Source organism: Perca fluviatilis, chromosome 2 (genome assembly GCF_010015445.1).
Source record: "Perca fluviatilis chromosome 2, GENO_Pfluv_1.0, whole genome shotgun sequence".
Classification (NCBI taxonomy): domain Eukaryota; kingdom Metazoa; phylum Chordata; class Actinopteri; order Perciformes; family Percidae; genus Perca; species Perca fluviatilis.
In genome coordinates, this window is record NC_053113.1 from 5,659,832 (window position 1) to 5,687,191 (window position 27,360).

The following is a 27,360-nucleotide window of genomic DNA, read 5'->3' on the forward strand; positions in this document are numbered from 1 at the left end:
GGGGTATGGTGAAGGGTATGTGATGATGTGGGGGGGGGCTATTTTAATACCAAAGGCCAAGGGAACTTTATCAGGATGCATAGTATCTGGATCCATGAAATAACTGGCCTTTCAAAATAAAAGTCTGCCTGCCTCTATGGGAATTTAACATAGGGGTGGACTGACATTTATTTATTTACAATACATTATTCATTCACAAAGAAAATTGGTGTCCTTAAATGTTGGATTTTTCCTAATTGTTTTAATGAAGGCATTAAGATCAATTTCCAAAAGATGATTTTGTTTTTACACATTTTTTTATTCCTCTTTTTACTCAACTTTTAGCCACTTAGTGCCACTGTAAAAATGCCTATACGTATTGTCCCTTCCTGCTTTGCTCCCGTCAGAGCTACTGCGGCCACTAGAGGGCGCCGCCACTAGAAACCTAAATATAGGTCAGAACGATGCTGGAACAAACGACCTCCTGAGTTTACTGCCTCTGTGTCGACAGCAGGTATCTGTTCTACACCTCATGAAGATCTGTCTCTGTTTTCGTCCTCTGCAGGGTGAATCTGGCTACCTTGGATATGATGGACTTCCTGGAGTGATTGGTTACCCTGGATATGAGGGTCACCAGGGCTCACTTGGAGAAAAGGTAACGACATGTGAAAAGTGAACAGAGCAGACATGTTTTTTGAAAGGATGATGAATGATTATTGTTATTAATATTAATAGAATTGTTATTATTATTTAACTTGTTTAAAATGTGGAGTTCCTCAGGGTTCTATCCTCGGCCCTCTTTTTTTTAAACACTAAAATAACCTTGATTCAGTGTCTGTCTGATTGATATCTAGGGCCCTATTTTAACGATCTAAGTGCACGGCGTAAAGCGCCTGGCACAGGTGCATTAAGGGCGTGTCCAAATCCACTTTTGCTAGTTTAACGGTGGAAAAAAGGGTCTGTGCGTCGGACGCCTGGTCCTAAAGGGTTGTACTTAGTGTCTTCATTAATCAGAGGTGTGTTTTGGGCGTAACATGCAATAAACCAATCAGAGATCATCTCCCATTCTCTTTATAAGCCAGGCGCGTTTGGACCTTGGAGCATTGCTGTTATGATGGAGGATTTGCACCCTAATATTTTTATTAGTAATCTTCTGCATGTGTGTGTGTGTGTGTGTGCTGCTGTGCGTCCCTGTTTGTGTAACAAGCATAGTGTGTGTCCCTGTGTGTGTAACAAGCATAGTGTGTGCGCGCTGTGCACGAGCCTAGGAGCATTTTACTAATGCTCTGTTAAAATAACAATGAAATGCTGCGTTATTTACTTTAGACCAGGTTTTTGTTGGTCAATGGGGTGATCACTTCCCGCTGTCTCAAGATAGCAATACTCCCAGAATGCACCTGAACACACCTCCCTGTAAGACCAGCACGCCCAGAATGTACCTGAACACACCTCCCTGTAAGACCAGCACGCCCATTGGCGCACAGATGGGTGCAGGTGCATTTGCTGGACGGGAAATTGACAACTGCGTCGGTCTTAAACTAGCAAAGACACTTGCGTCGGACTTTGCGCTGTGCTGCACCGGGTGCAAGACAGGGCCCAGAGAGTGACGGCAGGTTTCGGACTTGAAACACAAAGGTTTAATGACTTGTTGGTCTTGATTTGTAAACATTGAGACACAACAATGGCGTTGTCCGTTCATTTCCTTACAAAACCCACTGTGTGGCTCCCTCTACAGTCAGCTGAATACCATTATTATGAATCTCAATGATCTTTGCAAGTATTGGATAAGGTCATTCTTTTCTTGTTGTTTGTTTTGTCCTCAGGGTGAGTGGGGACCAGCAGGAGGTTCAGGACTGAAAGGCTCTCGGGTATGACTTTTATTAAACTGCCTCTTTTAACATCTGTTTCTGACGCGACAGAGTTTGTTCTGCCAGATTTTTGTAAACCTGACTGAATGCAGATTAAATAAGTAAAGGATCTGTCATATCAAGGTCTGTCTGTTTTCTCCAGGGCCTTCCTGGAAAACCAGGTTTCCCAGGACCTCCGGGACTGCCGGTAAGAACCAGGACAAAACATTCAGAGTTTGTTTATACATAGAGTACATAAAGAATGCACACAGAGAATAGAGAAAATGTAAGGCATGTAGATAACTTAGACTGTAATCATGCTCTACGAAACTGATGTTTCCAAGACAGCTCCCATGTTCTTCAAGTTTAAAAACCCAAAAGTTATTCAAATTCACACAATGAGACTATTTAAAGACTATATATTGAGTGTTTAAAGTGATGGTTGGGAGTAATTTCACCCTAGGGTCCTTTGCACCATGACCTCGAGCCAAACACCCCCCCAGAAGCTTTTCTCACCTGGGATCCAACATTGGGAGAGTTACCCCACTAATAATGCCCGAAATGATACCAAACGTCTATACTTGTATATATAGGTTATGTACTCATAAAACGATGGATTGGAAAGTTTGTAAGTACACCAGGAGTTTATTTAAATAACACTTGCCTGCTGGCTTCTGCTCTCTGCTGCTACCGGCATTAAGACGAGTGCCTAGGGATGTCTACACATTACAACACCAAAAAGAGATACAACAAAAATATTTATTAATTTAATGATTTAATAAGGTAGTGTCTCCAAACTTACCTCAATTATAACTTGTCTCCTGGTAGTTGTACTACAGCACTTTTAAAAAATAAGTTAAATTAATAAATATTCTGTTTAAATATATTATAGTGAGTTTCAGCTCATTGCAGGGATGTAGTCAAGTCCACCTTTGTTGATTCCAAGACCAGGACTAGTTGAGACCAAGTCAAGACTGAGTCCAGGACAGAAGTCACGTTAATGTGAGCGTTCATTTGTAAAAAGACAGCACAACCACAACGTAATACAATACACGATAAACAATCGTGTATACGATAATCGTTTGAATTGTTTTACTTCATTAAACCAGTAATACCAGACGCAAGTTATGATAACTTTATGTCCAAGAACATTACCTTTATCTTCCGCTATGTTAGCTAATGTTAACACATAGATAAGGCTAAGCAGCTCATAGCTCTGCAGTTAACTTACAGCAATGTATGATGCCTCTGCAGGTGTCTTACGAAGTTTGACGCTGTCCCACAGGTTTCCGAAATTGTTGCTTTCCAGAATTTGCAGTCTGCCCTGTGTGTCTTTTTAAGCGCAGTGCTGAGAAATTCCTGGTGATTTCTACTGTATAACCTAATTTGATTACGGCAGAATTGGCAGACATCTTCGTTTGTTACAGTGTGTGTGCATCAATGAAAATGAATGGCATCAATGTTAGCAGGGCACGCAGATGCAGGGCATGTCGTGCAAAAATAATCTAGTGTGTGATTGGTTATCAGGTGGCCAGTGTTTCACTTTCCCTCCAATATTATTATAAACATAATAAAGACATCTGGACTCGGTCGAGACCAAAAGCCATATTTGGCAAGACCAGTAGCAGAGACCGAGACAAGTCCAAGTCCAAATACCAGCGAGTCCGAGACAAGTACGAGACCATAGAAAAACCATCTTGAGTCTGGACTCGAATACCACAGCCCTGGCTCGTTGATTATTAGGGATGTAATGACACACTCAACTTACGATAACATACGATTCAGGATTTTAATTCGACGATAACAGAATGGGCTGCAGACAAATAAGTGACACATATTCCTTTATTTCTATAAACTGTGCAAAAACAACAGACAACAACAACAGTATGCTTATCAATAGTGACACTAAAAATGTATTTTATCTTCAAGAAAAAATATTGATTTCTTTTTTTTTTAAATGTAATTAAAATCTCTTCAAATAAATTAAGAAGACGTAGTGACGTCTGAAGTCAAACAAGTGAAATCTAAAGTAGATTACGTCCCAGAAAGTTTAAAAACTGCATCGAGATTCATTTTTTCATCTCAACCGGTTGTAATCTTTACACATTTCTATATTTGTTAACCCATTTACATCCTGACATGTCTATTGTTTATCTGCCAGGGTTCTGATTTACTCTCATCGCTCCTCGTAGTGTCGTTTTTCAAGTAAAAGCTGCAAAAAGCCCCGGTACTATACCTGCGCAGCATCAAACAGTGGACAGACTTAGTTAGCAATGTGCAATCGTGACTTCGCGTAAACATACATGACACTTTCCTAAAGCCAATTGGCGTTTTGAGCTATCAGCGTGTATGTCTACGCCGTATACAGCGGACGGCAGTCTGCATCGTCACAGCGTAGACATACACGCTGCTTTCTGAAGCCACGTGGCGTGTTATCACGAGGCTACGGTTGGCTTTAGGAAACGTCACGTGCGGGACCCAATCCCCGGTCTCCTAGGTGTAAGTCCTGTGTTTGATCCATCTTCCCCCCCCCCCGACTTTCTTGACTTACGAAATTATCTGTTAAACTGATGAACATCATATGTGTAATTCATGGCTCAATTCAAACGGGATCAAAAAATAATTTGTCTTTCCCCGTTCACTACCGTTCATATTTTTCCCGAGTTAAGGTCCCGTGGCGGCCTCTCTATACCGGCGCAGCATCAAACAGCGAACAGACTTAGTCAGACACTAGCTGGTGAACATAGTGGAAAAATAAGCAGCTAAACAGACCAGAAAAAAGGAGATTCTTTGAGTGTGATTTTCTGAAAACACTGTTGTTGTCTATGTTTTCTTAGGGACTTCCCGGACATGAAGGACCCCTCGGTCGCCCAGGACTCCCAGGATGCAACGGGACAAAGGTAGCCACCTCTTTATGTCTCCGTTAATCTAGCCATGCCGATCATTACTAACGCAAAATTTGTCATTAGGACAAACAGCTTTTTTAGTTCAGGGTATGAACATACCCGGACTTTTGGGGACAGGGCTTTCTCTGCCAATGCTCCCCCACTCTGGAACAGTCTACCACTCCACGTCCACTCTGCCCCATCACTGCCCATGCTCAAAAAGCACCTCAAAACATTGCTTTTCACTAAGTCCTTTAACCCCTAACCTTGAAAGCCGCTATATAAATCCAAGTTATTATTATTATTATTATTATTATTATTATGAGAAAATACTTTCTTACTTTCTTTCACTGATTGATGTGTTGATTGGTTTCTTCCAGGGCGATGTTGGTTACCCAGGGTTTCCCGGGGTTTCAGGACCTGTCGGCCTTCAAGTAAGTCCTGCTTAGCAGCGATTGCTTTTAAAACATTTGAATCACTGCAGACTAAAGGTAAGCTTGACTAATTAGCTCTGAGAGGCTAAAGCTAACTCTGCTCGTGTGTTTCAGGGTCAACCAGGACTGCGAGGTGCAAAGGTAACAACTGAACACATTCACATCCTGTCATGATAAAACCCAGTAGCTCCAATTCTTTAAAGGAGCCCTGCCACACGTATTTCATGACTTTGTGGTAATGTCTGAAGGTCTACCGTGGACTCTGTAACCTTGGTTACCTTGTTTCAAGCCATTCTAGCGTGGTAAAGAAAGCCTGCAGGAAGACTCAGCTCGATTTGTGCCAGTTGTCATTAATATTCAACAAGCTAAGCTATTTGAATCTGATTGGCTAACAGCTAGCCAATGAGAGCCTGGCTGTCAGAATCCTTTACCCAGCCCAACTGGGCGAGCTCATGAATAGTAATGAGCTCAGGCAGTATGATGTCAGACTGACCAGCTTTTGTGATTGGTCTGATTTCTCTGCTTATTTCTGTTCAGTGGTTAGAGCTGACAGAGGAGCTAGCAGTTCATTTTCACATTCACCACATAACACAAATGGACCTAACATGTTTAAAACAAATGCAAGTAAAAACGGTTTTGTATGGCAGGGGACCTTTAAAGGTCCACTGTGTAGTGTTTTAAGTATTTTATTAGCTAAAATCAATGTCTTCATTCATAAATATGTCCTCGTTGGTGTAAAATGACCTCTGCCAATGATCTGACTTATCCTCGTAAGTGAAGAATTTCTTATCTGTATTTAAATTGGACGGCTTCCGTGTCGTTCCGCCAGTTTGAAAAACTATAATCACTGAGAGGGACATAAAGCACTAGCCTACCTGTCTAGCTAATTCAGATCTCTCTCCCTTTCTCTTAGGGGGGGAAACAAACAAAAACAAAAAACAAAAACAACGGAGGCGGGCGCGCCCCCCCCTCCCCCCCCCCCGATAGAAGCCCCCCCCCCCCCCTTTTTTTTTTTTGGAGGGGGGCCCCCTTTTGCTCCCCCCCACGGGGGGAATCCTCGTTGCCAAAAAAGCGAAAATTGGAAGACATGTTGTCATAGCTTCTTGGTACATAACTGTTACATTTACTTGTTACAGGACACCTCAGAACATTTCATTAACTTTATTAAAACACAGTGGAAGGAAGAAGCTGTGAAAAATCTTCACCCCACAACTCAAACACTGCCTGTTTTAGGATACACTTAATTCTTCAATCTTAGACATAGAAACAACAGTTACACTGATATGTATCTCCTGATGTTTCTGGTTTCAGGGAGACTCGTTGTTCTTTTCCATCCCTCCGGATATTAAAGGAGCAACAGGACCACAAGGACCAAACGGAGTAAAGGTCAGCAACTGTCACACATTGAGGAGACTTCAATCAGGACAATAATTAACACGGGGCTTAATACGTTGACATGTTAGGCTACGTTCAGACCGCAGGCAAAAGTGGCCCAAATAGCTGATTTTTTTAGGGGTCAAGTGACCAGGTCAGACTTTTTCAGAAGTAGTGTGAACACTCAAAATTAGCCCAAATCAGATTTAGACCACTTCCATATGTGGTCCTGAATCAGACCCAAGTCAGATTTTTTTCAATGCGGCAGCAGTGTGAGCAACCGAGGCGGATTTGATACGACTTTTACGTCAATCTACATTAATGTGGCCAGCGGGAGTTAGCCCTAGACACAAACGGTCACATTAAAAACTTGACAACGCCTACAAAATGGCAATCCACACAGACCTCTGTAGTGAATTTGCAGCCGTAACACCGTAAAAGGCCAAACCAGCCAATGTTGTCTCTCTTTCTCTTCATTCTTCTCCTCCTCAGCACCTACTCATCAATGTTACGGCTGCCATCACACAAACGAGAAAGGCGAAAATGCTGACTTCCTCCATAACCTCCCTAACTTTAGTACAGCAGTGTGCTGCGTCTGCGTCATTGTTATTGATCTTTTGCACATGCGGGTCAGTTTGAAACCATACAACAGTTCACACTGTAATCTGATATAGGCCACATTTTAAAAGGTCATGTGAACAGCCAAACACAAAATCGGATCTGAGCAAAAAAAATCTGAATTAAGATTTATTTATTTGGACAATGCACATTAATCAACATTTCTGTAAATGCACCAGTGTTAGCTAGTTGGCTACTTTTCAACTGTAGTCCTGGTTACCTAGCATTCATGTCTTTATGGTGGGAGGAAACCCACGCAAACACGGGGAGAACACGCAAACTCCACACAGACAGGCCCTGCCTGGACCAGGGATCGAACTCTGCAGTGCCTACTTGCTGTGAGGCAGAAGTGCTAACCACTGAGCCACCGCGCTGCCAATTAAGCATTAAGACTTGCGGTGTGAACGTAGCCTTAGAGTCTTTGGCGATTAGTCTCATTGAGCATGTTTACATGCACACCAATATTCCTCTATTATTCCGAATATGACAATGTTCCGAATTTGATACAGGTCATGTATACAGTATACTCCAGTTGGATATACCTAATAAGGCCTTTTTCTGAATATAGCATTTTCGATTAAGACGTGTGTGATATTCTGGTATTATTCTGGTTTTAGAGGTATTCTTTGAACATGTATACAGCGCATTTAGAATATACTTCTGGTTTTTACTGCAGTTTACGGCCTCTTGCCTGTCTACAGCTTACGGTCAGCTCTGTGCGTTGCTATGGTTGGGCTGCAGACCCGATAAGAAGGAGGAACAGCTACTTTTAAACACTATCAAAGACTTAGGCTGTGTCTCAAACCGCCTATACATGCACACTTCAGAACAGAACAGGAAGGAAGGGAAGGAGTGGTAGCCACTATTATAATTAATAATCTACTCATATACATAACTGGACAATCTAACTGCTCTTAACTGCTAATTGATGCTAACTGTCATTTATTCACTGTATAATAACACAATGCCATACACAGTCCTATATATTTATCTTTATTTATCTGTAGTTTATTATTTTTACTGTTTATTTACTTTTTGTTTACTTCCTATATTTAGCGAAAAGTTTATTGTTATTCTTATACTGTATTTTTATACCTCTTTATTTTCTATAAGTGTCTTGTAAGCTGAAATCTGCTGCTGGAAATCCAATTTCCTTGCAGGAGTCATCCCAAAAGGATCAATAAAGAGATGTCTAAGAAGTCTAAGTCTAAGAAGTCTTCAAACACTTAGTTTTTATTATATTGTGTAGTGCACTGAAAGTACCAGGATGATACCCCAAAAAACACGTGTTGCATCCGTCCGGTTCGTCACGCTCATCCCACTCGTCATTTCCGTTAAGTGTTTTAACATAACTGTTCCTTTTGGGACAATACTAACCACCGAAAGTGGGCACTACGGCAGGAAGTGGTCAGTGCACGTATAGCAGTGGACTGACGGAAGTACGTATGCGGAATGAGACACATCCTTAGATATCAACAGTTTTTTTGGATGTGCGCGCACATCGCTATGCCGACCTTTTCAAGAAGCTGGTTGAAGGAATGAAAGAGGAACGCTGTGTTCACACTCTCCAACAAGTCCTCCACTGCTGGTTAACTTTGACAAAATCATATTTTGCACAGCTACATGTAAACGGGAATATTAGTGGAATAGTCACTTCCATAAGCCATGTAATCAGCTCAGAGGAATATCGTCTTTTTAGGAATTAGGGCAAAAAACTGAATATTATGTGCATGTTAAACGTAGTCAATATTACATTTATAAGGGGTATAGAGGCCCAAGAATTTCCTTGTGTCTCTCCAATGCCTCCTCGGTGGGAGGGACGCAAGTGGAGGACTCGAGGAGGCAATTAAGGCGACATGAGAAGCACCTATAAAAGTCTTCCTGAATGAACTTACTGTATGCTGAGCTTCCTTTCTCTGATTGGCTGGTGGAGAGTGTCCTCTGATTGGCTGTTTGTGTTACAGGGGCTGAATGGAGATCCAGGGAAACCCGGCCCGCCAGGACCACCAGGACCCGCCGGGCTTCCCGTACGCCTCAGATCTTAAACTGTCAAACTTTATTTAAACTGTGATCAATGGCTGAACCAACTGACATCAGCTGTTTTTTGGTTTGTTTTGAATTTAGGGAAGTCCAGGGTTTGCGGGGTTACCAGGAGAAAAGGTCAGTGTGCTGAACGTGCTGAACTGATCTGAGAACAGTTTGTGTCTTCAGGCTTCACACTTTTACTCAAATATCTCAACTACAGAGCCACCATAGTCTTTGGTGACTTAACATTCGGTCCTGATGATGCTGTGTTTTTGTTTCAGGGTCAGGAGGGCCCCAGTCCAGTGATACCAGGTCCCCGCGGACAGAGGGTGAGCTAACTTGTCTTGTTTAACCCCCAATGCGAATACTAATGCTAACTCCCAGGTCATGAAATCACATAAAGCGTTTATGGAGCCTAGGAGCATTTTACTAATGCTCTGTTAAAATAACAATGAAATGCTTAAAAAGTCAAAGTTTAAAAAATAATTTGAAGTTTGTGTGCCACGCCAAAGGTTGGCTCTACCTCAGAGGTCTCTCCATCGCTATCCCCAAAAACAATGGCACAGCCAGCGCTGAGGGGTTTAACGGCCAATCATGTGTAGGAACTAAACTTTAGAACTATGACAAAGTTCCTCTGGTCAGGAAACGCTAAACTAAAAGGTCACATCATCCGGTGATTCACACTCTGATTGTAATGTGAGCAGACACGTGTGGTATGAGACACACATTAAAGCCTTTCTAACCTGTGAAATACCATCTTCACCATCACCATTATCATCATGACATCATCATCATCATCAGCTGTGGTTTTCAGGGTGATCGCGGCCCGCCGGGCATCCCTGGACAAAAAGGAATTAAACTTTATGCTGAAGGATCCAAAGAACTGAAGGTCTGTCTGTCTATCTATCTGTCTGTATGTCTGTCTGTCTGTCTGTCTTTATGTCTGTCCGTCGTCTGTCTGTCTGTCTGTCTGTCTTTATGTCTCTCTGTCTGTCTGTCTGTCTGTCTGTCTTTATGTCTGTCCGTCTGTCTGTCTGTCTGTCTGTCTGTCTGTCTTTATGTCTCTCTGTCTGTCTGTCTGTCTGTCTATCTGTCTGTCTGTCTGTCTGTCTGTCTCTCTGTCTGTCTGCTTATTTTTACTGATATTTTTGGTTATATTTCAGGGAGAACCAGGTGAAGTTGGAATGAAAGGTTGTCGTGGAGTTCTTGTAAGTCAAAGCCGTCTCACACTCTGCCTGTCTGTCTGACAGAATCATACACTTATTAAGAAAAACTATGTCAATTATTGTTTTGATCGACTGTTGAGTGAGACTGATGTGTGCGTTTGTTTTCTGCTCCAGGGTTTTCCGGGGAGACTGGGGGATAAAGGTGGTAAGGGCGGGAGAGGTGATCCTGGCTCACTGGTAAGAGAGAGAGAGACCTGAGTACTGAATATATCACAATAACATGGATCTATAATCAAAATGTGTTATTTATTTCATTTTGTGCTGATGAAATGATGAAACCTGAATGCTGATCGTACATGTTGTTTGGTGTTTGTGTTGCAGGGTAAACCAGGGAAGGATGGAACTCCAGGAGAGCTGGGACAACAGGTAACATGCTAAGCTAACAGGAGCGCTAACCAACCATATTCAATGTTGACAGCAGAGGTGGGAGTAAGTCACACATGTGCAAATCACAAGCGAGTCTCAAGTCACTGTGGTTAGAATCAAGCAATCAAGTCAAATCCCTGCTATAAGTAGCCTAGAAATCTAGACGCCCACTAGCGGCAGCAAATGTAATTTGTAGCCAGGGTCGTCTAGGAACTCTCTGTTGGCTTGTGAGCTGGAAAAAAATCAAACTCTAGCCGGGCCAATCACATCATGTATAGAGTCGGTGGGCGGGGCTTATGGCTGCTGCTGCTGGTGAACAGCAGTCTTCTGGAAGACTTGGAGTTCAGCTTTTCTTTGAGAAAAGAACAAAGAACGGCACCGAAGTCATTCTTAAAAAAGGAAGATGTGTTCGGAGTTTAAAGTTTAATCTATCAACTAGGGTTGCTCTGGTTGGTTGTAGTTCTGTCCTATTGCGTGCAGAGGGAATTTGAAAGACAACCGTTTATCCTGCCCCTTGGATTGAGCCCTGACCAATGGGGAGTTCCCAGACCCAACATCTTGATGTGGGTCTGGCTTGTCAGGCTAGGCTATAAGTCTAGTAAGTCACAAGTCAAGACATACAAAATGTGGATGATCTCCCTCAGTTTTCACACTTAAATCAGTTTAAAAAGACAGTTGTTTCTAGCTAAGGTTTTACTAGCTGTTAATTAATTAATCCTTGAATCCGAATGTTATCATTTTTGGCATAACCCCCTCCATGATGGCTGCCTCTTGCGTTGGCCTCTGCTGGTCTGCCGTGCTCTGGATCATGTTTTGAAAACAAATCTCTTGAAGTCTTGGAAAAAAAGCCAATATTACTTAGTATTAAATTAAGAAAAAGTCCTTTCGAGTCAAGTTTTAATGCAGCGTTCCAGGCAAAAGTCACGCAAATCCTTCTGCAGCTCTGGTCTGATGATCTTCGCGTCAGCAAGCCAAGCTCTGGTGTCAACAGACAGACGTTTATGTACTGCAGATTTGTGCATCTGATGATGAAAATAATGACATTTGGCACACCGTCAAAGCTGACTAGGTAAACATTGTGCCGTTGGCAGTGTTCAGGTTAGGCTACCTAACGTTAACATTAGCTAGCGGCTATCTAACATTGACGTTAGCTGGCGCTAGCTGATACTAGCGATTTCTAGTCAGCGACATATTTTGGGCTTCACTTAATAAACATAACCTGTAGTAGTACACAATCGTATGGTTATTGTTTGGATTACAATGTGCGGAATTACTTTATGTTACCTATTTATGTCTATTTCTCACCGTTAAACACCGGCGTCTGTACAGCCTCAACACGGGGTCGCCATTGTTGTTTATGTGTGTATGACGTCAAAAACTGTAACTGGGAGTGCAACCATCTGGTACCAGTTCAAGGGGAGTAAGTTGCTGGTTTGACTGCCATTCCACGGCACTTTCACGGGGAGAAGGTTGTGAAAACACGAGTTACGGGTTGCCTGGAACCATAAAGGAAGTCTTAAAGTCAAAGTCAGGTTGAGTCGTCTCAAGTCCTCAAATTTGCAACTTGAGTCCCCCACCTCTGGCAAACAACCCTCACTGATGGAGATCTCGTGTTCAGTGATTCTCGGCTGTAAACATGAAATTAACCTGAGCTGTGTGTCTGCAGGGATACTCAGGGAATCGTGGGTACCTCGGTCCTCCAGGAATTGAGGGAGCCACAGTGAGTATACCTTGTGATGTACAGGAAGTATTACTGCAGTAGTACGCTCAGTACTTTGTCACAGAGTTTATGCATGTGTCTGTTTTTAGGGAGAGAAAGGTGATCGGGGTTTCCCAGGTCTTCCAGGAGAGGTGAGTCTGAAGTTCTCTGTCAATGATTGGATCAACAGTTCACCAGGCTACAACAATAGGAAACATCTATCTATAAATGATAATGGGGGCCGTGGCCAATGGTATACAGTCTTTGTGTTTAATATCTGTATGTGTGGCTGTGAAGGTTCTTAGTCATCCACAGTAGCCTTCTCATGAATGTTTTTTTTATGATGTTGTACAAAAACGTATGCACAACAATTTGTATGATATCCTACACAGTTAAGGCGACTGCCGGCTGGTCACAGTTTAGTGCTCTTTAAAGTTGAGTTTAACTTTAGATTAGATTCAACTTTATTGTCATTGTCCAGAGTACAAAGACAACGAAATTCAGTTTGCGTCCAACCAGAAATGCAAAAAAAGCAGAAAAGTGCAATGTGATATACAAGTATAGACAGGATAAGAAATATAGTGCAGTGTAGACAGTAGTGTAAGGTTGGTTTACATAAGGTGGTAAGTAAATAAATGTGAGATATATATATACATATAATATATATATATATAATATATATATAATATAAATATATATATATATATATATAATATATATATATATATATATATATATATAAAAATACATACATATACACATATATATACATACATATACACATAAACAACATAAACACATAAATACATACATAACACATATATAAATATACAATATATATGTATATATATATATATATATATATATATATGTGTATATATATATATATATGTATATATATATATATGTAGTATATGTATATATATATATATGTGAGATATGTATATATATATGTATATATATATATATATGTATATATATATGTATATATATATAAAATTAATAATAATATATATATATGTATATTATATATGTATATGTATATATATATGTATATATATGTATATATATATATGTATATGTATATATATATATATATATGTATATATATATATATATATATATATATATATATATATATATATATATATATATATATATATATATATATATATATATATATAAAACCTTCCCTGGATACATGTTTGTGTCTTTTATCAGACGGTCTGGATCCACACCGTTCTGAAGGGCCAGCGCGGTGTCCCCGGGCCCCCCGGACCCCCAGGAGTCCAAGGACAACAAGGTAGTATCTAGTCCAGAATTAAAGGTTAAAACATGGAAGGGTTGAAAACAAAAAACTCTAAAGTTCCCGACTTTAAAATGTTTATATTCTATAATTTTAAACCCTTGTGTTGTGTTCCCGTTGACCAGGAAACTTTCTGTTTTTCTGGCTTAAAATGTAAAATACAATATTTTTTTCAATGTCTTTTTCATATTTTTTTGTCGCTTTTTTCATCGTTTTTGTCGCTTTTCCTGATGTTTTTGTCACTTTTTTCGTCGTTATAGTCACTTTTTTCAATACATACATACAGTAAAACCACAGACTAAGAATTACGGAAGTAGCTGCAGTGACATCACCCATTGGTTTGTGGACTGTTAGCGTTAGCATGGTAACGCTAACGCTAGCATGCTAGCTCGTTCTCAATAGCAAAGCACTGCTACAACACACACAAGTTCACCATAATCTACAGAAGAACTACTTACATGTGCACCCTCCTTTAGAAGTCTCCCAGCTAATCCTGCCTTGCAACTGACTGAAGTTGGAGAAACAGCCTTTCTTTTACTGTCTATGGAGCTAGCTGACATGATCTACATCTGAGCTACTGAGCATGTGCGAGTGCAATCAAAGATAATACAGAAGAAGAAGAAGAAAAGAGGTCTCACTCTGTAGCTAAAACAGAGACCAGGTGAAAAGAGGATCTGCAGCAGTGAGAGAGCTGTGCAGTACAACAACAATATGGTGTTTTTTGAAAATTAAACCATGTAAACCTATTCTGGTACAACCTTAAAATACAGTTATGAACCTGAAAATGAGCATAATTTTAATGGTTTCGTCGTTAGACAGTAAACTTTTTATTATTCTCTGCTTTCTTTCAGGACTCATTGGCTTTCCTGGAATGAAGGGCGTGCCAGGTACCACTCCTATCTTTCTCACACTTACTGTCAATTATGGGTTAATGATCAGATAACAATCAATCATAAGATCAGACTGTATTTAGCCAGATGTAGTCTTGCATTGCCAGACCTTCCTCCACAGCGCTGCGTAGGAAGGTCTGGCTATTCCACACAGCATTCTGGGATGGGCGAAAAACGTGCTCTGGTGTATTGGCATTTCTTTAAACCAATCACAATCATCTTGGTCGGCGCTAAGCTCCGGACGGAGCCACGGTGCCTCTGCTAAATGGTCTCAGGAAGGAACTTGTTTTGGTGGAACATGTGTACGTACACAGCAATCCCACCAATCATTCCCAAAATGTCACAGTTAGAGAAGAAATTACCTTAACATATTCTTTATAAATCTTTACAATCATTCCCTGAAAGAACAAAGCAGGTCTGTTTCGAAGTCTCCCAGCTAAACCTGCCTTGTAACTGACCGAAGTTGGAGAAACAGCCTTTCTTTTACTGTCTATGGAGCTAGCTGACATGATCTACATCTGAGCTACTGCGCATGTGCGAGTTCAATCAAAGATAGTACAGAAGACAGGTCCGTCCAAATATTCTTCTAAACTTGCCATTTTCAGCGTGTAGCTTGCAACTTGAACTTTGTTGTTGTTTCGAAAAATTGTTTGTATTTAAAGATATATTCCTTATCGACCAATCACTGCTCACCTCTGGTGATAACAAAGTGGGGCTGCTGCCCTGGCTCTCATGCTGTCTGGGAGGTTTTGATTCTAATCATTTTATTAAGCGCAAGTGTTTTGTAACATGTTACACATGCAAACAAGCCTGTTCTTCTTCCCATGAGGTGTGGCTCCCACTGGTCCACCGGGCCCCCAGGGGCCGCCTGGCTCGACTGGAAGCAGAGGAGAAATGGGAGAGCCGGGGCCAGACATCGTCGGGTCCCCAGGACAGGATGGAGTCCCGGGAGGTTTTGGAGTCGACGGAGAACCCGGAGAACCAGGAATACCAGGTGATGGACAGTTTGTGGTCCAGGTCCTGGAAGTACCTGGAAGTTCCTACATCAAAAATAACTATGTGACATCATGACTTCACGTAAACATACACACCCACTTTCTATAGCCAAGTGATGTGTTATCTGTACACATTTTGAGCTATCGGCGTGTATGCCTACGCCGTAATCAGCGGACGGGTTGCAGAGTAAATGGCGTATGTATGGCAATCCAATTCGTATACCATTTTGGCGGACGTAATCGCTTTTCGGACGGTTGGGTTTAGGAAACTTGACACGTGGGACACAATCCCAGGTCTCCTGGTTGATAGTCCTGTGTTGTTTGACCCATTCTCCCCCTCCCCCCGACCAACCTCCCTATGCAGATGTTTCAGCCTTTCATACTACTCGCTACAGCGTAAATTGACGAACGGCGTTGAAAAACACGCTAAAAAGCGAATATGCGTCTTGATAACACGCCAATAATGGCATACAAATTGCCGTGGCATACATACGCCACTTCGTGACTTAAAGAATCCACCTTCCAACATGTCCAAGTCCGTCTGTTTTTCTGACCGACTGTTTTTTCTTCTTTGGCTCAGACTTCCTGCCGGGAGACGTTGGTTTTCCCGGAACTAAAGGTCTAAAAGGCTCGGTGGGATTCCCTGGATATAGAGGGGAGGAAGGACAGACAGGTGAGTGGGTGGAAGGAATGGGGAGTTATGATGACTCATGAAATATGATATACTAGTCTTTTGTATGATTGATTGATTGTCTGACAGGTGAGAATGGGGAGTTGTGCTTGACCTGTGCACTTGTTCTCGGCGAACCCGGACCTCCGGGTAAACCAGGAGAGCCAGGTGAAGATGGGTTGGCAGGTAAGAACCACGCCTGACTCAGCGATCTTTATTCTGATATTTTTAGCTATTGACCTGATCCTGTGATTGACAGCTACATGTCAGCTCCATTAAATACCAAAGTACATTCCTTTGAATTTCTCAAAGTTCTTTCAAAAGGAGGACACAATCGGAAGATATTAGGAATTAGAAATAGTCACTACACAATCAAAGATGTAAAATAGATCAGGGGCGGAGTGAAGGGGTGGCTTTTGGGGCTCCATCTCCAAAATGTTTATGTATTTTTTTTTATTTTTATTTATCCTTTATTTAACCAGGAGAAGCCCATTGAGATTAAAAATCTCTTTTGCAAGGGAGACCTGGCCAAGATAGGCAGCTGAATTACATCACATCACATACGTACAAAGACACAAAAAAACATGAAAATAAAGACATTAATAGAAAGCCAATTATGCACTTACAAGGAAATAACAATTAAAAACATTGACAAGTGAGGGAGTTCAACTCAAAACACCTCATTCTTAACTTAAAAAAACTCAAAGGAATCAATTTACTAAGTTTTAAGTTGTTCTGCAGCAAATTCCATGTAAAGGGAGCAGAATAAACAAAGGCCTTTTTACCCAGCTCAGTACTGACATGTGGGACAGAAAGCAAGACAGCAGCCTGAGAACGGAGAGAATAATGACCAGCACTTTTTTTCATAAGAAGTGAACATAAATAGGATGGAAGCACACCAAGAATAGCCTTATATATAAATGTGTACCAATGACAAAGCCTCCGTGTGGCCAGAGCAGACCACCCTACACGAGAGTACAGCTCACAGTGGTGGGTGCAAGCTTTACAATTAGTAATAAATCTCAACGATGCACGATAGGCTGCGTCAATCATATGAAGGCATTGAACAGATGAATGCATATATAATATATCACCATAGTCCAGCACAGATAAAAAGTGGATGCCACTAACCGTTTTTAACAATAAAAGAAAAGCAGCACAGCTTATTTCGAAAATAAAAACCCAATTTTAGCCTCAACTTTCTCACTAGACAGTGGACATGAGGCTTAAATGATAGGCAATCATCAATTACAATACCAAGATACTTATAAGTTGTAACAGTCTGTATTTCACGTCCGTCAAGAGTAATCACTGAGGGAACATTCAGTGGTCTATTCCGAGGACCCGTGAAGAGCATACATTTGGTTTTTTCTGCATTGAGCACAAGTTTCAGCTGTAGCAACGTGTTTTGGACCACAGTGAAGGCATTCTGTAAATGTGCAATGGCTTGTTTAAGAGAGGGTGCACAGCAGTAAATAACTGTGTCATCTGCATAAAAATGAAAGTTTGCATCAGACACATGCCGATTAAGGTTATTTATATAAATAGTAAATAGAAAAGGGCCTAACACAGAACCTTGTGGAACCCCTTTAAGGATTGGTAAAATACCAGACTGAACACCATCATACTTAATGCACTGGGTTCTGTCACTAAGATAGTTTGAGAACCAAGAGACAGTATTCTCTGAAAACCCCGAATTAAGAAGCCTAATCTTTAAAACATCATGATCAACCGTGTCAAAAGCTTTTGACAAATCAATAAAAAGTGATGCACAGTGCTGCTTCTTGTCACGAGCAACAGAGATGTCATTTATCACCTTCATTGCAGCTGTGATGGTACTATGTTTTTTTCTAAAACCTGACTGAACTGGGGATAAAATGTCCTGAACATGCAAGAAGTTTTTCATCTGATCACTCACCAGGGATTCAAGCGTTTTGGCCAAAACAGACAAATTAGAAATTGGCCGGTAATTATTTAAATTTGACGGGTCACCCCCTTTCAATAAGGGACAAACAAATGCAGATTTCCATATTTTGGGAATAGTATTGCTCTCTAAATTAAGATTAAAAAGGTACGTTAGAGGCTGTGCTACACAATCAGCAGCTATTTTTAAGAAGTAGGGCTCTATAAGATCAGGTCCTGGAGGTTTTTCAGGAGCCAGCCCTTTTAGGGCTTTTTGAACGTCAGCCACTAAGAATGGAGTGAGATTGAAGACACTTGTAGACACTGGGTCATCTCTACAAAGTGTCACAGTATAAGGACAAGCAGTGTCAAACAAAGAACCAGACTGAATAAAATGCTCATTAAAATGGTTCAATATCTCCAGCTTGTCATGAACAACTACAGACTCTTTCATAATAAAAGAAGGAACATTAATACTATCTTTGTTTAGAGAAAGTAATTTTATAGCCTTCCAAAATTTTCTGGGATCGTTTAAGGTATTAGTAGTGGCTGACAGATAAAAGTCAGATTTTGCTTTCTTGATAATAGAAGAACATTTATTTCTTAACTGCCTAAAAACAAGCCAATCAGACGAAGAGCCCGTTTTTCTTGCTTTGGCCCAAGCTAAATTGCGGTCATGAAGAATATCTCCAAGCTCAGAGGAAAACCACGGATTGTCCCGCCCTTTAACTCTGAATCTCTTTAGTGGGGCGTGTCTATTTATTATTTGCAAAAAGCTATCCCGGAAAAAGATCCAAGCTGACTCCACATCGGGAATCAGCTCTATTCTACTCCAATCACAATTAAACAAATCATGGCAAAAGCCCTGTTCATTAAATTTTTTGAGATTCCTCTTACATATTACGCGAGGTTTACATTTAGGCATCTTAGTATTCCTTACAGCAGCAACAACACAATGGTCACTTAGGTCATTGCAAAAAACACCAACAGCAGAAAATTTGTGCGGGGCATTAGTCAAAATTAAGTCAATTAAGGTGGGGTTTTCGCATGGCATTTAAGATTTAAACGAGTGGGAGAATTGATTAACTGTGTAAAATTACCACAATCACAAAATGACTTAAATTCATCTGAACAAGGTTTCAGCCAGTCCCAGTTTAGATCACCTGCTAAAATAATTTCAGAGTAGTCCAATCTGGATAAGAGTTGAATAAGAGTCTGCAATGCAGTACTCATGGCAGAAGGAGGCCTATAATACCCAACAACAGTAACATAAAGGCCCTTGGCCAACTCCACCTTCACTGCCAAAAATTCTAGCTGCTTACCGATTGATTCTGAGTAGACTAACTTCACATTAAATTTAGATTTAACATAAATAGCAACCCCACCACCTTTCCTTGGTCTATCAGCACGAAACACGTTATAACCACCCATTCCAATATCCATATCAGTGATTGATTTTGTCAACCAGGTTTCAGATAGCACAACAATATCTGCATCTGTTGAATTCACCCAAATTCTAAGCAGATCCATTTTGGGTAACAAACTGCGAACATTAAGGTGAATTACACTCAAACCAGACATGGATTTCACATCAGATGGCAATGGAATACACTGCAACTCAGGGCCTGGATTTGGCGGCACATTGCCAGATAAAAGCAGCAATAAAAATATTAACCATCTCTGTTTACCATCAGTATATGAAGAATCCTCGAGTTTTTAAAATGAGAGTCCCAGTGATGTCTGCCATCAAATGCAAAATAGTCATTTAAAATTAAAAGACTTTGAAGCTGAAGAATATCTCTGGGTAGCAACCAGGCTAAATTTAAGTCCTCTGCCAACTCTTTTGGCATTTGAGGGGAATGCACAAAGGCTGAACAGTTAAATCCATGTCCAATGTCTGCTATGTCCAAAGAGCCACAAAAGTTGTAAGATGTACTCACCCAGTATAAATCACTTGATCTTAGATTCTGCACAAACAATGAACAAAGCAGCATTAAGAGAAGAGCCATGTTAGCAGAAGATGTTAGCAAAACCAGGAGTAGCTGACAGGACCTCAGGATCCACGTAGCTGGGCTGCTAGGGCCTGGAGCCTAGCAATGGTAGCTGGGCTGCTAGGGCCTGGAGAGGCTAACAAAGCCTCTGGATCCAAATAAAGCCTGAAGATGGAAACTGGGCTGCTAGGGCCTGGAGCCTAGAGATGATAGCTGGGCTGGAGCTGGGTTAGAGAAGGAAGATGGTAGCTAGGCTGCTAGGGCCTGGAGCCTAGAGATGGTAGCTGGGCTGCTAAGGCCTGGAGAGGCTAACAGGTCCTCAATATCCAAGTAGAGCCTGGAGATGGAAGCTGGGCTGCTAGGGTCTGGAGAGGCTAGGAAGGCCTCAGTATTCAAGCAGAGCCTGGAGATGGTAGCTGGGCTGCTAGGGCCTGGAGCCTAGAGATGGTAGCTGGGCTGCTAGGGCCTGGAGCCTAGAGATGGTAGCTGGACTGCTAGGGCCTATAGGCTAACAGGGCCTCAGGATTCAAGTAGAGCCTGGAGATGGAAGCTTTTCTGCAGCAAAGTAGTCCATAATCCAATAAAAAATTATTTCATCTAAAAACCAAAGAGCTCAATCATAGAATCTGCTAAAATTGTTACTCCATATATGAGCATAAAGGCAATCAAATGAGTATAGGTAAGAGGACAAACACACATCAGACCATACATGCCGCCATCTTGGAGTATATGTGTTGTGTATAGACAGGTGGTGCAAATACAGGACAAGAAATATAGTGCAGTGTAGACAGTAGTATACAGTTGGTTTACAGAAAGTGGTTTAGAGTAATATAAATTAAATATAAATATGTGCAGTGTATTAGCAGTTACCTTATAAGAGCAGAGTAAACATGGCTATGCAATATGAACAATGTATGAACAACATGTACAGATATGTGCAATGTAGTAGCAGTAACATTATAAAAGTAGTAAGAATAATATAGATATGTGCAGTGTATTATTATAAGAAAAACAGAATAAATATGGATATTCAGTATGAACCATGTTATGGAAGTTTCCTTTGCAGCAGGGGGGGAAATTTCAGAGTTTAGTAAATTGAAACAAATAAGACAGACTTAGACTAAAACCAAGTTGGGTTTTTTGTATTTTATTAAAAAAGATATATTTGCAAATAGGATCAACATGATTTCACAAAAGGCTGCAGCCCAGTGTGGAGTCAGTTTCTCAAATGAGTGAACAGAACACCAGGCTTATATGCATCTTCAGAGTGACAGCACACACACACTTAGATTATTATGATGCTACAGTTCTTACAGGCAATCTGATACACATGAAGACAATCAAAATAATACAAGAGACATCTTGGAGACATCTCACCTCCTCCTCCCGGTACAACTTTCACCCCCAGTTACATCTTAACTGGCATGGGAAAACTAGAGATGACCTTGTAGCCCCTATCTGTTCAGGCAAAAGTGCTTACATTATGTTCAGACTGGATGTCTCACAAGGTTAGAATCTGCATGTGGGAATGAGAAACTCTTTCAGCATTTGTGAGAGAATTAAAGTAGAAATAAAACATAAAAGTACAAGGAATTATGCTTAAATGTAATTTTTGCCATTACAACCATATAGACAAATATGTACAGTATGTACAGCCATGTGCAGTGTGGTAATAGTGCCATTGTAGTGCTGAAAAAGTAACATTATCATTATCAAATGGCTTGAAAAAGAGTGCAAATAGCTGCTGTAAATGGGAGAAAAAAATCTTAGGTTTGGGCTGAGCCCCCAATATTTACAACATCTGGCTCCCCCCTGATATAGATCAAACTATCTTAACTTTAACTGTAAATGATGAATTTACGGTGTTACAGAATAATGAAACATTAAAAATGTTCACAGGTAAATCTTACCTGTCTATCTCTGTGATGTCAATCTTTCTCCAGGATCAGACGGTTTTCCAGGACCCAAAGGAAACAAAGGAGTCAAAGGTGATGATGGACCACCTGGTCCACAGGTGAGCTCACTATTCACCTCCATAAACTCTGCTAAAACAGAGGATGACTGGAGAGTTTGGGGGACTAAGGTTGTTTTCACATCTGAGCAGTTTGGCTTGTTTTTAAACCGAACCCTGGAGCGTTTGGTCGGCAGTCGGTAGTCCGTTTGGTTTTGGGGTGGTGCCAAACCTCATTCGAACGCGGTCTCTGTCCGCTTCCAAATGGACTATAGTTCGTTTCCCTTTAGGTGAGAACACAAACCGATCAGAATATGGGAAGAGAACCAAAAAACAGCACTACCCTGCAGTTTCAACCTTGCACACAATTCACAGACTTTACTTTTAATATTCTCTTAATGTATATATATATATATGAAAAATAAACAAAAAAATAAACTCTGGTCTGTCCTCCATGTAATGAACCACCCTCTCTTTACGGAGTCGCTTTTCGAGACTAACATTCAGGAAATGACAACCAGGCTGTAATCCCTCTGTAAAGCCTCAGAGCAGCTGAGCTCTCAGCGGAGAGAGCTACAGGGATCACCGTCACTTGCCATCCCTGGCCTGCTCACCCACTCCCACTTCGGGCTTTCGGGCCGGCTCGTGCCGTACGTGACGGTCAGGGAGACATTTTTGGCAGGGGGAAAAACTGATCAGAAAATGTAACAAAAATGTAACGGAACGTTGTAGGAATGTAGTGGAGTAGAAAGTATAAATAATTGCTGCAAAATGTAACAAAGTAAAAGTCAAAAGTATGCACTATTGATTCCAGTTAAGTAAAGTACAAATACGTGAAAAATGTACTTAAGGCAGGGGTCTCCAAGCAGGTTTCCAGTAGCTCACCAATAGGTTGACAAGCTGAGACACAAAATGACCCCGATATTCAAAATGAGGTAGCTAACTTTGTGGGCCATAGACGTGTAGAAGTGGTCATTTTTTTTTTGACCCTGATGGGAATATTTTCAATGACGTAGCTATAACTATGTGGGCTAAAAGAAGTGTAAAATAGTCATGAACCTTGACCTGAAGTTAAAGGTCCCCTAATACTGTATCTGAAGTCTCTTTTATATAGGCCTTAGTGGTCCCCTAATACTGTATCTGAAGTCTCTTTTATATAGACCTTAGTGGTCCCCTAATACTGTATCTGAAGTCTCTTTTATATAGACCTGAGTGGTCCCCTAATACTGGATCTGAAGTCTCTTTTATATAGACCTTAGTGGTCCCCTAATACTGTATCTGAAGTCTCTTTTATATAGGCCTTAGTGGTCCCCTAATACTGGATCTGAAGTCTCTTTTATATAGACCTGAGTGGTCCCCTAATACTGGATCTGAAGTCTCTTTTATATAGACCTTAGTGGTCCCCTAATACTGTATCTGAAGTCTCTTTTATATAGGCCTTAGTGGTCCCCTAATACTGTATCTGAAGTCTCTTTTATATAGACCTTAGTGGTCCCCTAATACTGTATCTGAAGTCTCTTTTATATAGACCTTAGTGGTCCCCTAATACTGTATCTGAAGTCTCTTTTAATAGACCTTAGTGGTCCCCCTAATACTGTATCTGAAGTCTCTTTTATATACGCCTCTAGTGGTCCCCTAATACTGTATCTGAAGTCTCTTTTATATAGGACCTTAGTGGTCCCCCTAATACTGTATCTGAAGTCTCTTTTATATAGACCTTAGTGGTCCCCTAATACTGTATCTGAAGTCTCTTTTATATAGACCTTAGTGGTCCCCTAATACTGTATCTGAAGTCTCTTTTATATAGGCCTTAGTGGTCCCCTAATACTGTATCTGAAGTCTCTTTTTATATAGGCCTTAGTGGTCCCCTAATACTGTATCTGAAGTCTCTTTTATATAGGCCTTAGTGGTCCCCTAATACTGTATCTGAAGTCCCTTTTATATAGGCCTTAGTGGTCCCCTAATACTGTATCTGAAGTCTCTTTTATATAGGCCTTAGTGGTCCCCTAATACTGTATCTGAAGTCTCTTTTATATAGACCTTAGTGGTCCCCTAATACTGTATCTGAAGTCTCTTTTATATAGACCTTAGTGGTCCCCTAATACTGTATCTGAACTCTCTTTTATATAGACTTTAGTGGTCCCCTAATACTGTATCTGAAGTCTCTTTTATATAGACCTGAGTGGTCCCCTAATACTGGATCTGAAGTCTCTTTTATATAAACCTTAGTGGTCCCCTAATACTGGATCTGAAGTCTCTTTTATATAGACCTTAGTGGTCCCCTAATACTGTATCTGAAGTCTCTTTTATATAGGCCTTAGTGGTCCCCTAATACTGTATCTGAAGTCTCTTTTATATAGGCCTTAGTGGTCCCCTAATACTGGATCTGAAGTCTCTTTTATATAGGCCTTAGTGGTCCCCTAATACTGGATCTGAAGTCTCTTTTATATAGGCCTTAGTGGTCCCCTAATACTGGATCTGAAGTCCCTTTTATATAGGCCTTAGTGGTCCCCTAATACTGTATCTGAAGTCTCTTTTTATATAGGCCTTAGTGGTCCCCTAATACTGTATCTGAAGTCTCTTTTATATAGGCCTTAGTGGTCCCCTAATACTGTATCTGAAGTCTCTTTTATATAGACCTTAGTGGTCCCCTAATACTGTATCTGAAGTCTCTTTTATATAGACCTTAGTGGTCCCCTAATACTGTATCTGAAGTCTCTTTTATATAGACCTTAGTGGTCCCCTAATACTGTATCTGAAGTCTCTTTTATATAGACCTTAGTGGTCCCCTAATACTGTATCTGAAGTCTCTTTTATATAGGCCTCAGTGGTCCCCTAATACTGTATCTGAAGTCTCTTTTATATAGACCTCAGTGGTCCCCTAATACTGTATCTGAAGTCTCTTTTATATAGGCCTTAGTGGTCCCCTAATACTGTATCTGAAGTCTCTTTTATATAGGCCTTAGTGGTCCCCTAATACTGGATCTGAAGTCCCTTTTATATAGGCCTTAGTGGTCCCCTAATACTGTATCTGAAGTCTCTTTTATATAGGCCTTAGTGGTCCCCTAATACTGTATCTGAAGTCTCTTTTATATAGGCCTTAGTGGTCCCCTAATACTGGATCTGAAGTCCCTTTTATATAGGCCTTAGTGGTCCCCTAATACTGTATCTGAAGTCTCTTTTATATAGACTTTAGTGGTCCCCTAATACTGTATCTGACGTCTCTTTTATATAGACCTTAGTGGTCCCTAATACTGTATCTGAAGTCTCTTTTATATAGACTTTAGTGGTCCCCTAATACTGTATCTGAAGTCTCTTTTATATAGACCTTAGTGGTCCCCTAATACTGTATCTGAAGTCTCTTTTATATAGACCTTAGTGGTCCCCTAATACTGTATCTGAAGTCTCTTTTATATAGAGCCCCCGTGGGGCCCCCTAATACTGTATCTGAAGTCTCTTTTATATAGACCTTAGTGGTCCCCTAATACTGTATCTGAAGTCTCTTTTATATAGACTTTAGTGGTCCCCTAATACTGTATCTGAAGTCTCTTTTATATAGACCTTAGTGGTCCCTAATACTGTATCTGAAGTCTCTTTTATATAGACCTTAGTGGTCCCCTAATACTGTATCTGAAGTCTCTTTGATATAGACCTTAGTGGTCCCCTAATACTGTATCTGAAGTCTCTTTGATATAGACCTTAGTGGTCCCCTAATACTGTATCTGAAGTCTCTTTGATATAGACCTTAGTGGTCCCCTAATACTGTATCTGAAGTCTCTTTCCCGAAATTCAGCCTTGGTGCAGAATTACAGCCACTAGAGCCAGTCCCACAATGAGCTTTCCTTAGTATGTGCCATTTCTGTGTATGTAGCTATTGAGGGGGAGAGAGGGGGGTGGGGGGGGCAAGGTGGAGGGTGGGGGTGTGGTCTTGACCAACTGCCACTTTGCTCGTTTGAAAGCCATGATGTCTCTCTCTCATGGGTGAGCCAAATTCTCTGGGTGGGCAAAGCAGAGAAAGGGGAGGTAGCCTTGCTCCTTATGACCTCATAAGGAGAAGATTCCAGATCGTCCCATCTGAGCTTTCATTTTCTCAAAGGCAGAGCAGGATACCCAGGGCTCGGTTTACACCTATCACCATTTATAGCCACTGGGGGACCATAGGCAGGCTGGGGGAACGCATATTAATGTTAAAAAACCTCATAAAGTGACATTTTCATGCCATGGGACCTTTTAAGATTTTTCACAAGCTTTGGGTATTCCAATTTCAGCAAACAGTAGCTTCATTCAGCTCATGTGTATTATGTAAATAAATGTAAGCAATGGGCGGCAAGTAGCTCTCGGCCACTTTCGTTATTTTAAAGTAGCCCTTAGATGAAGAAAGGTTGGAGACCCCTGATTTAAAGGATGATCCATAACCATTGTGATGGATTCTGATGGAAGATTTATAACTGTGGTACCTTATTACTGTGTCTCTGTCTCTGTTGTCCTGAATTTAGGGCCCATTTGGTATCCCCGGCCTCGCGGGGGCCCCCGGACTTGTTGGTGACCCTGGGATCATGCAGAGGGTTGGGCAGAAGGGTGAGGAAGGGGAACAGGGGGAGTCGGGACCGCCCGGTTTCGAGGGGACGGATGGATCTCCAGGATTTACAGGACCAAAAGGTTTTCTGGGACAGAAAGGAAACCCTGTGAGTAACAGATGCATTTTACAGACATAATAATATTAGAAATGAAATAATGAAATAATTAATCAGGAAATGTTTAAAATGATATGGAATCTCTTCACGTTTATATTGCTTCTTAAAAGGTCCAGTGTGTAACGTATTTAGTTGTTCATTATCTAAATCTGTGTTGCCCGTTCACAAACTTGTCCTTTTTCATGAATATTTACCTCCACCATCAACTCCAAGTATTCCTTTTGGCTTGAAATTTTACATTTGCATTTGCATGAACTGGGGTAGACGCTCCATATTCATGCTCCATCTTGAAATACGTTAGCCGGTAAGGGACATACAGGACGTACTGCTCTGCCTTTCGCGTTTTCGCTGTTACATGATAAACTCACTGGTGCTGCTAACGCTGCTAACGGGTATCGTAGCTTCCCGGCCCCCGGCAAATTTGAAGAAGGAAACATGGAGGACCACACGTTATGTTAATTGTTATACAGGGTTATTTGTATTATTACGCATCGTTCGAAGACTGGGT

General features: G+C 41.0%; 1 protein-coding gene and 1 long non-coding RNA gene across 2 annotated transcripts in view; one reads left to right on the forward strand and one right to left on the reverse strand.

The window, feature by feature from the left end:
- col4a3 (collagen, type IV, alpha 3) overlaps window positions 1-27,360 on the forward strand; it is a 70,206-nt gene that overhangs the window by 18,178 nt on the left and 24,668 nt on the right. Inside the window, exons 3-25 of the mRNA XM_039785737.1 lie at window positions 545-634; window positions 1,803-1,847; window positions 1,990-2,034; window positions 4,664-4,726; window positions 5,092-5,145; window positions 5,260-5,286; window positions 6,457-6,531; window positions 9,102-9,164; window positions 9,262-9,297; window positions 9,444-9,491; window positions 9,977-10,051; window positions 10,326-10,370; window positions 10,503-10,565; window positions 10,710-10,754; window positions 12,421-12,474; window positions 12,564-12,605; window positions 13,675-13,756; window positions 14,611-14,646; window positions 15,479-15,643; window positions 16,225-16,317; window positions 16,405-16,500; window positions 22,151-22,221; window positions 26,655-26,843. Of these exons, the coding sequence (XP_039641671.1) occupies window positions 545-634; window positions 1,803-1,847; window positions 1,990-2,034; window positions 4,664-4,726; window positions 5,092-5,145; window positions 5,260-5,286; window positions 6,457-6,531; window positions 9,102-9,164; window positions 9,262-9,297; window positions 9,444-9,491; window positions 9,977-10,051; window positions 10,326-10,370; window positions 10,503-10,565; window positions 10,710-10,754; window positions 12,421-12,474; window positions 12,564-12,605; window positions 13,675-13,756; window positions 14,611-14,646; window positions 15,479-15,643; window positions 16,225-16,317; window positions 16,405-16,500; window positions 22,151-22,221; window positions 26,655-26,843 (1,602 nt within the window). The remainder of the gene's footprint in view (window positions 1-544; window positions 635-1,802; window positions 1,848-1,989; window positions 2,035-4,663; window positions 4,727-5,091; window positions 5,146-5,259; window positions 5,287-6,456; window positions 6,532-9,101; window positions 9,165-9,261; window positions 9,298-9,443; window positions 9,492-9,976; window positions 10,052-10,325; window positions 10,371-10,502; window positions 10,566-10,709; window positions 10,755-12,420; window positions 12,475-12,563; window positions 12,606-13,674; window positions 13,757-14,610; window positions 14,647-15,478; window positions 15,644-16,224; window positions 16,318-16,404; window positions 16,501-22,150; window positions 22,222-26,654; window positions 26,844-27,360) is intronic.
- Window positions 15,579-20,935, reverse strand: LOC120549106. Its single transcript, XR_005637329.1, has 3 exons — window positions 20,157-20,935; window positions 16,164-16,287; window positions 15,579-15,689 (listed from the first exon to the last, which is right to left on the reverse strand). It is a non-coding gene; the product is annotated as an uncharacterized LOC120549106 (long non-coding RNA).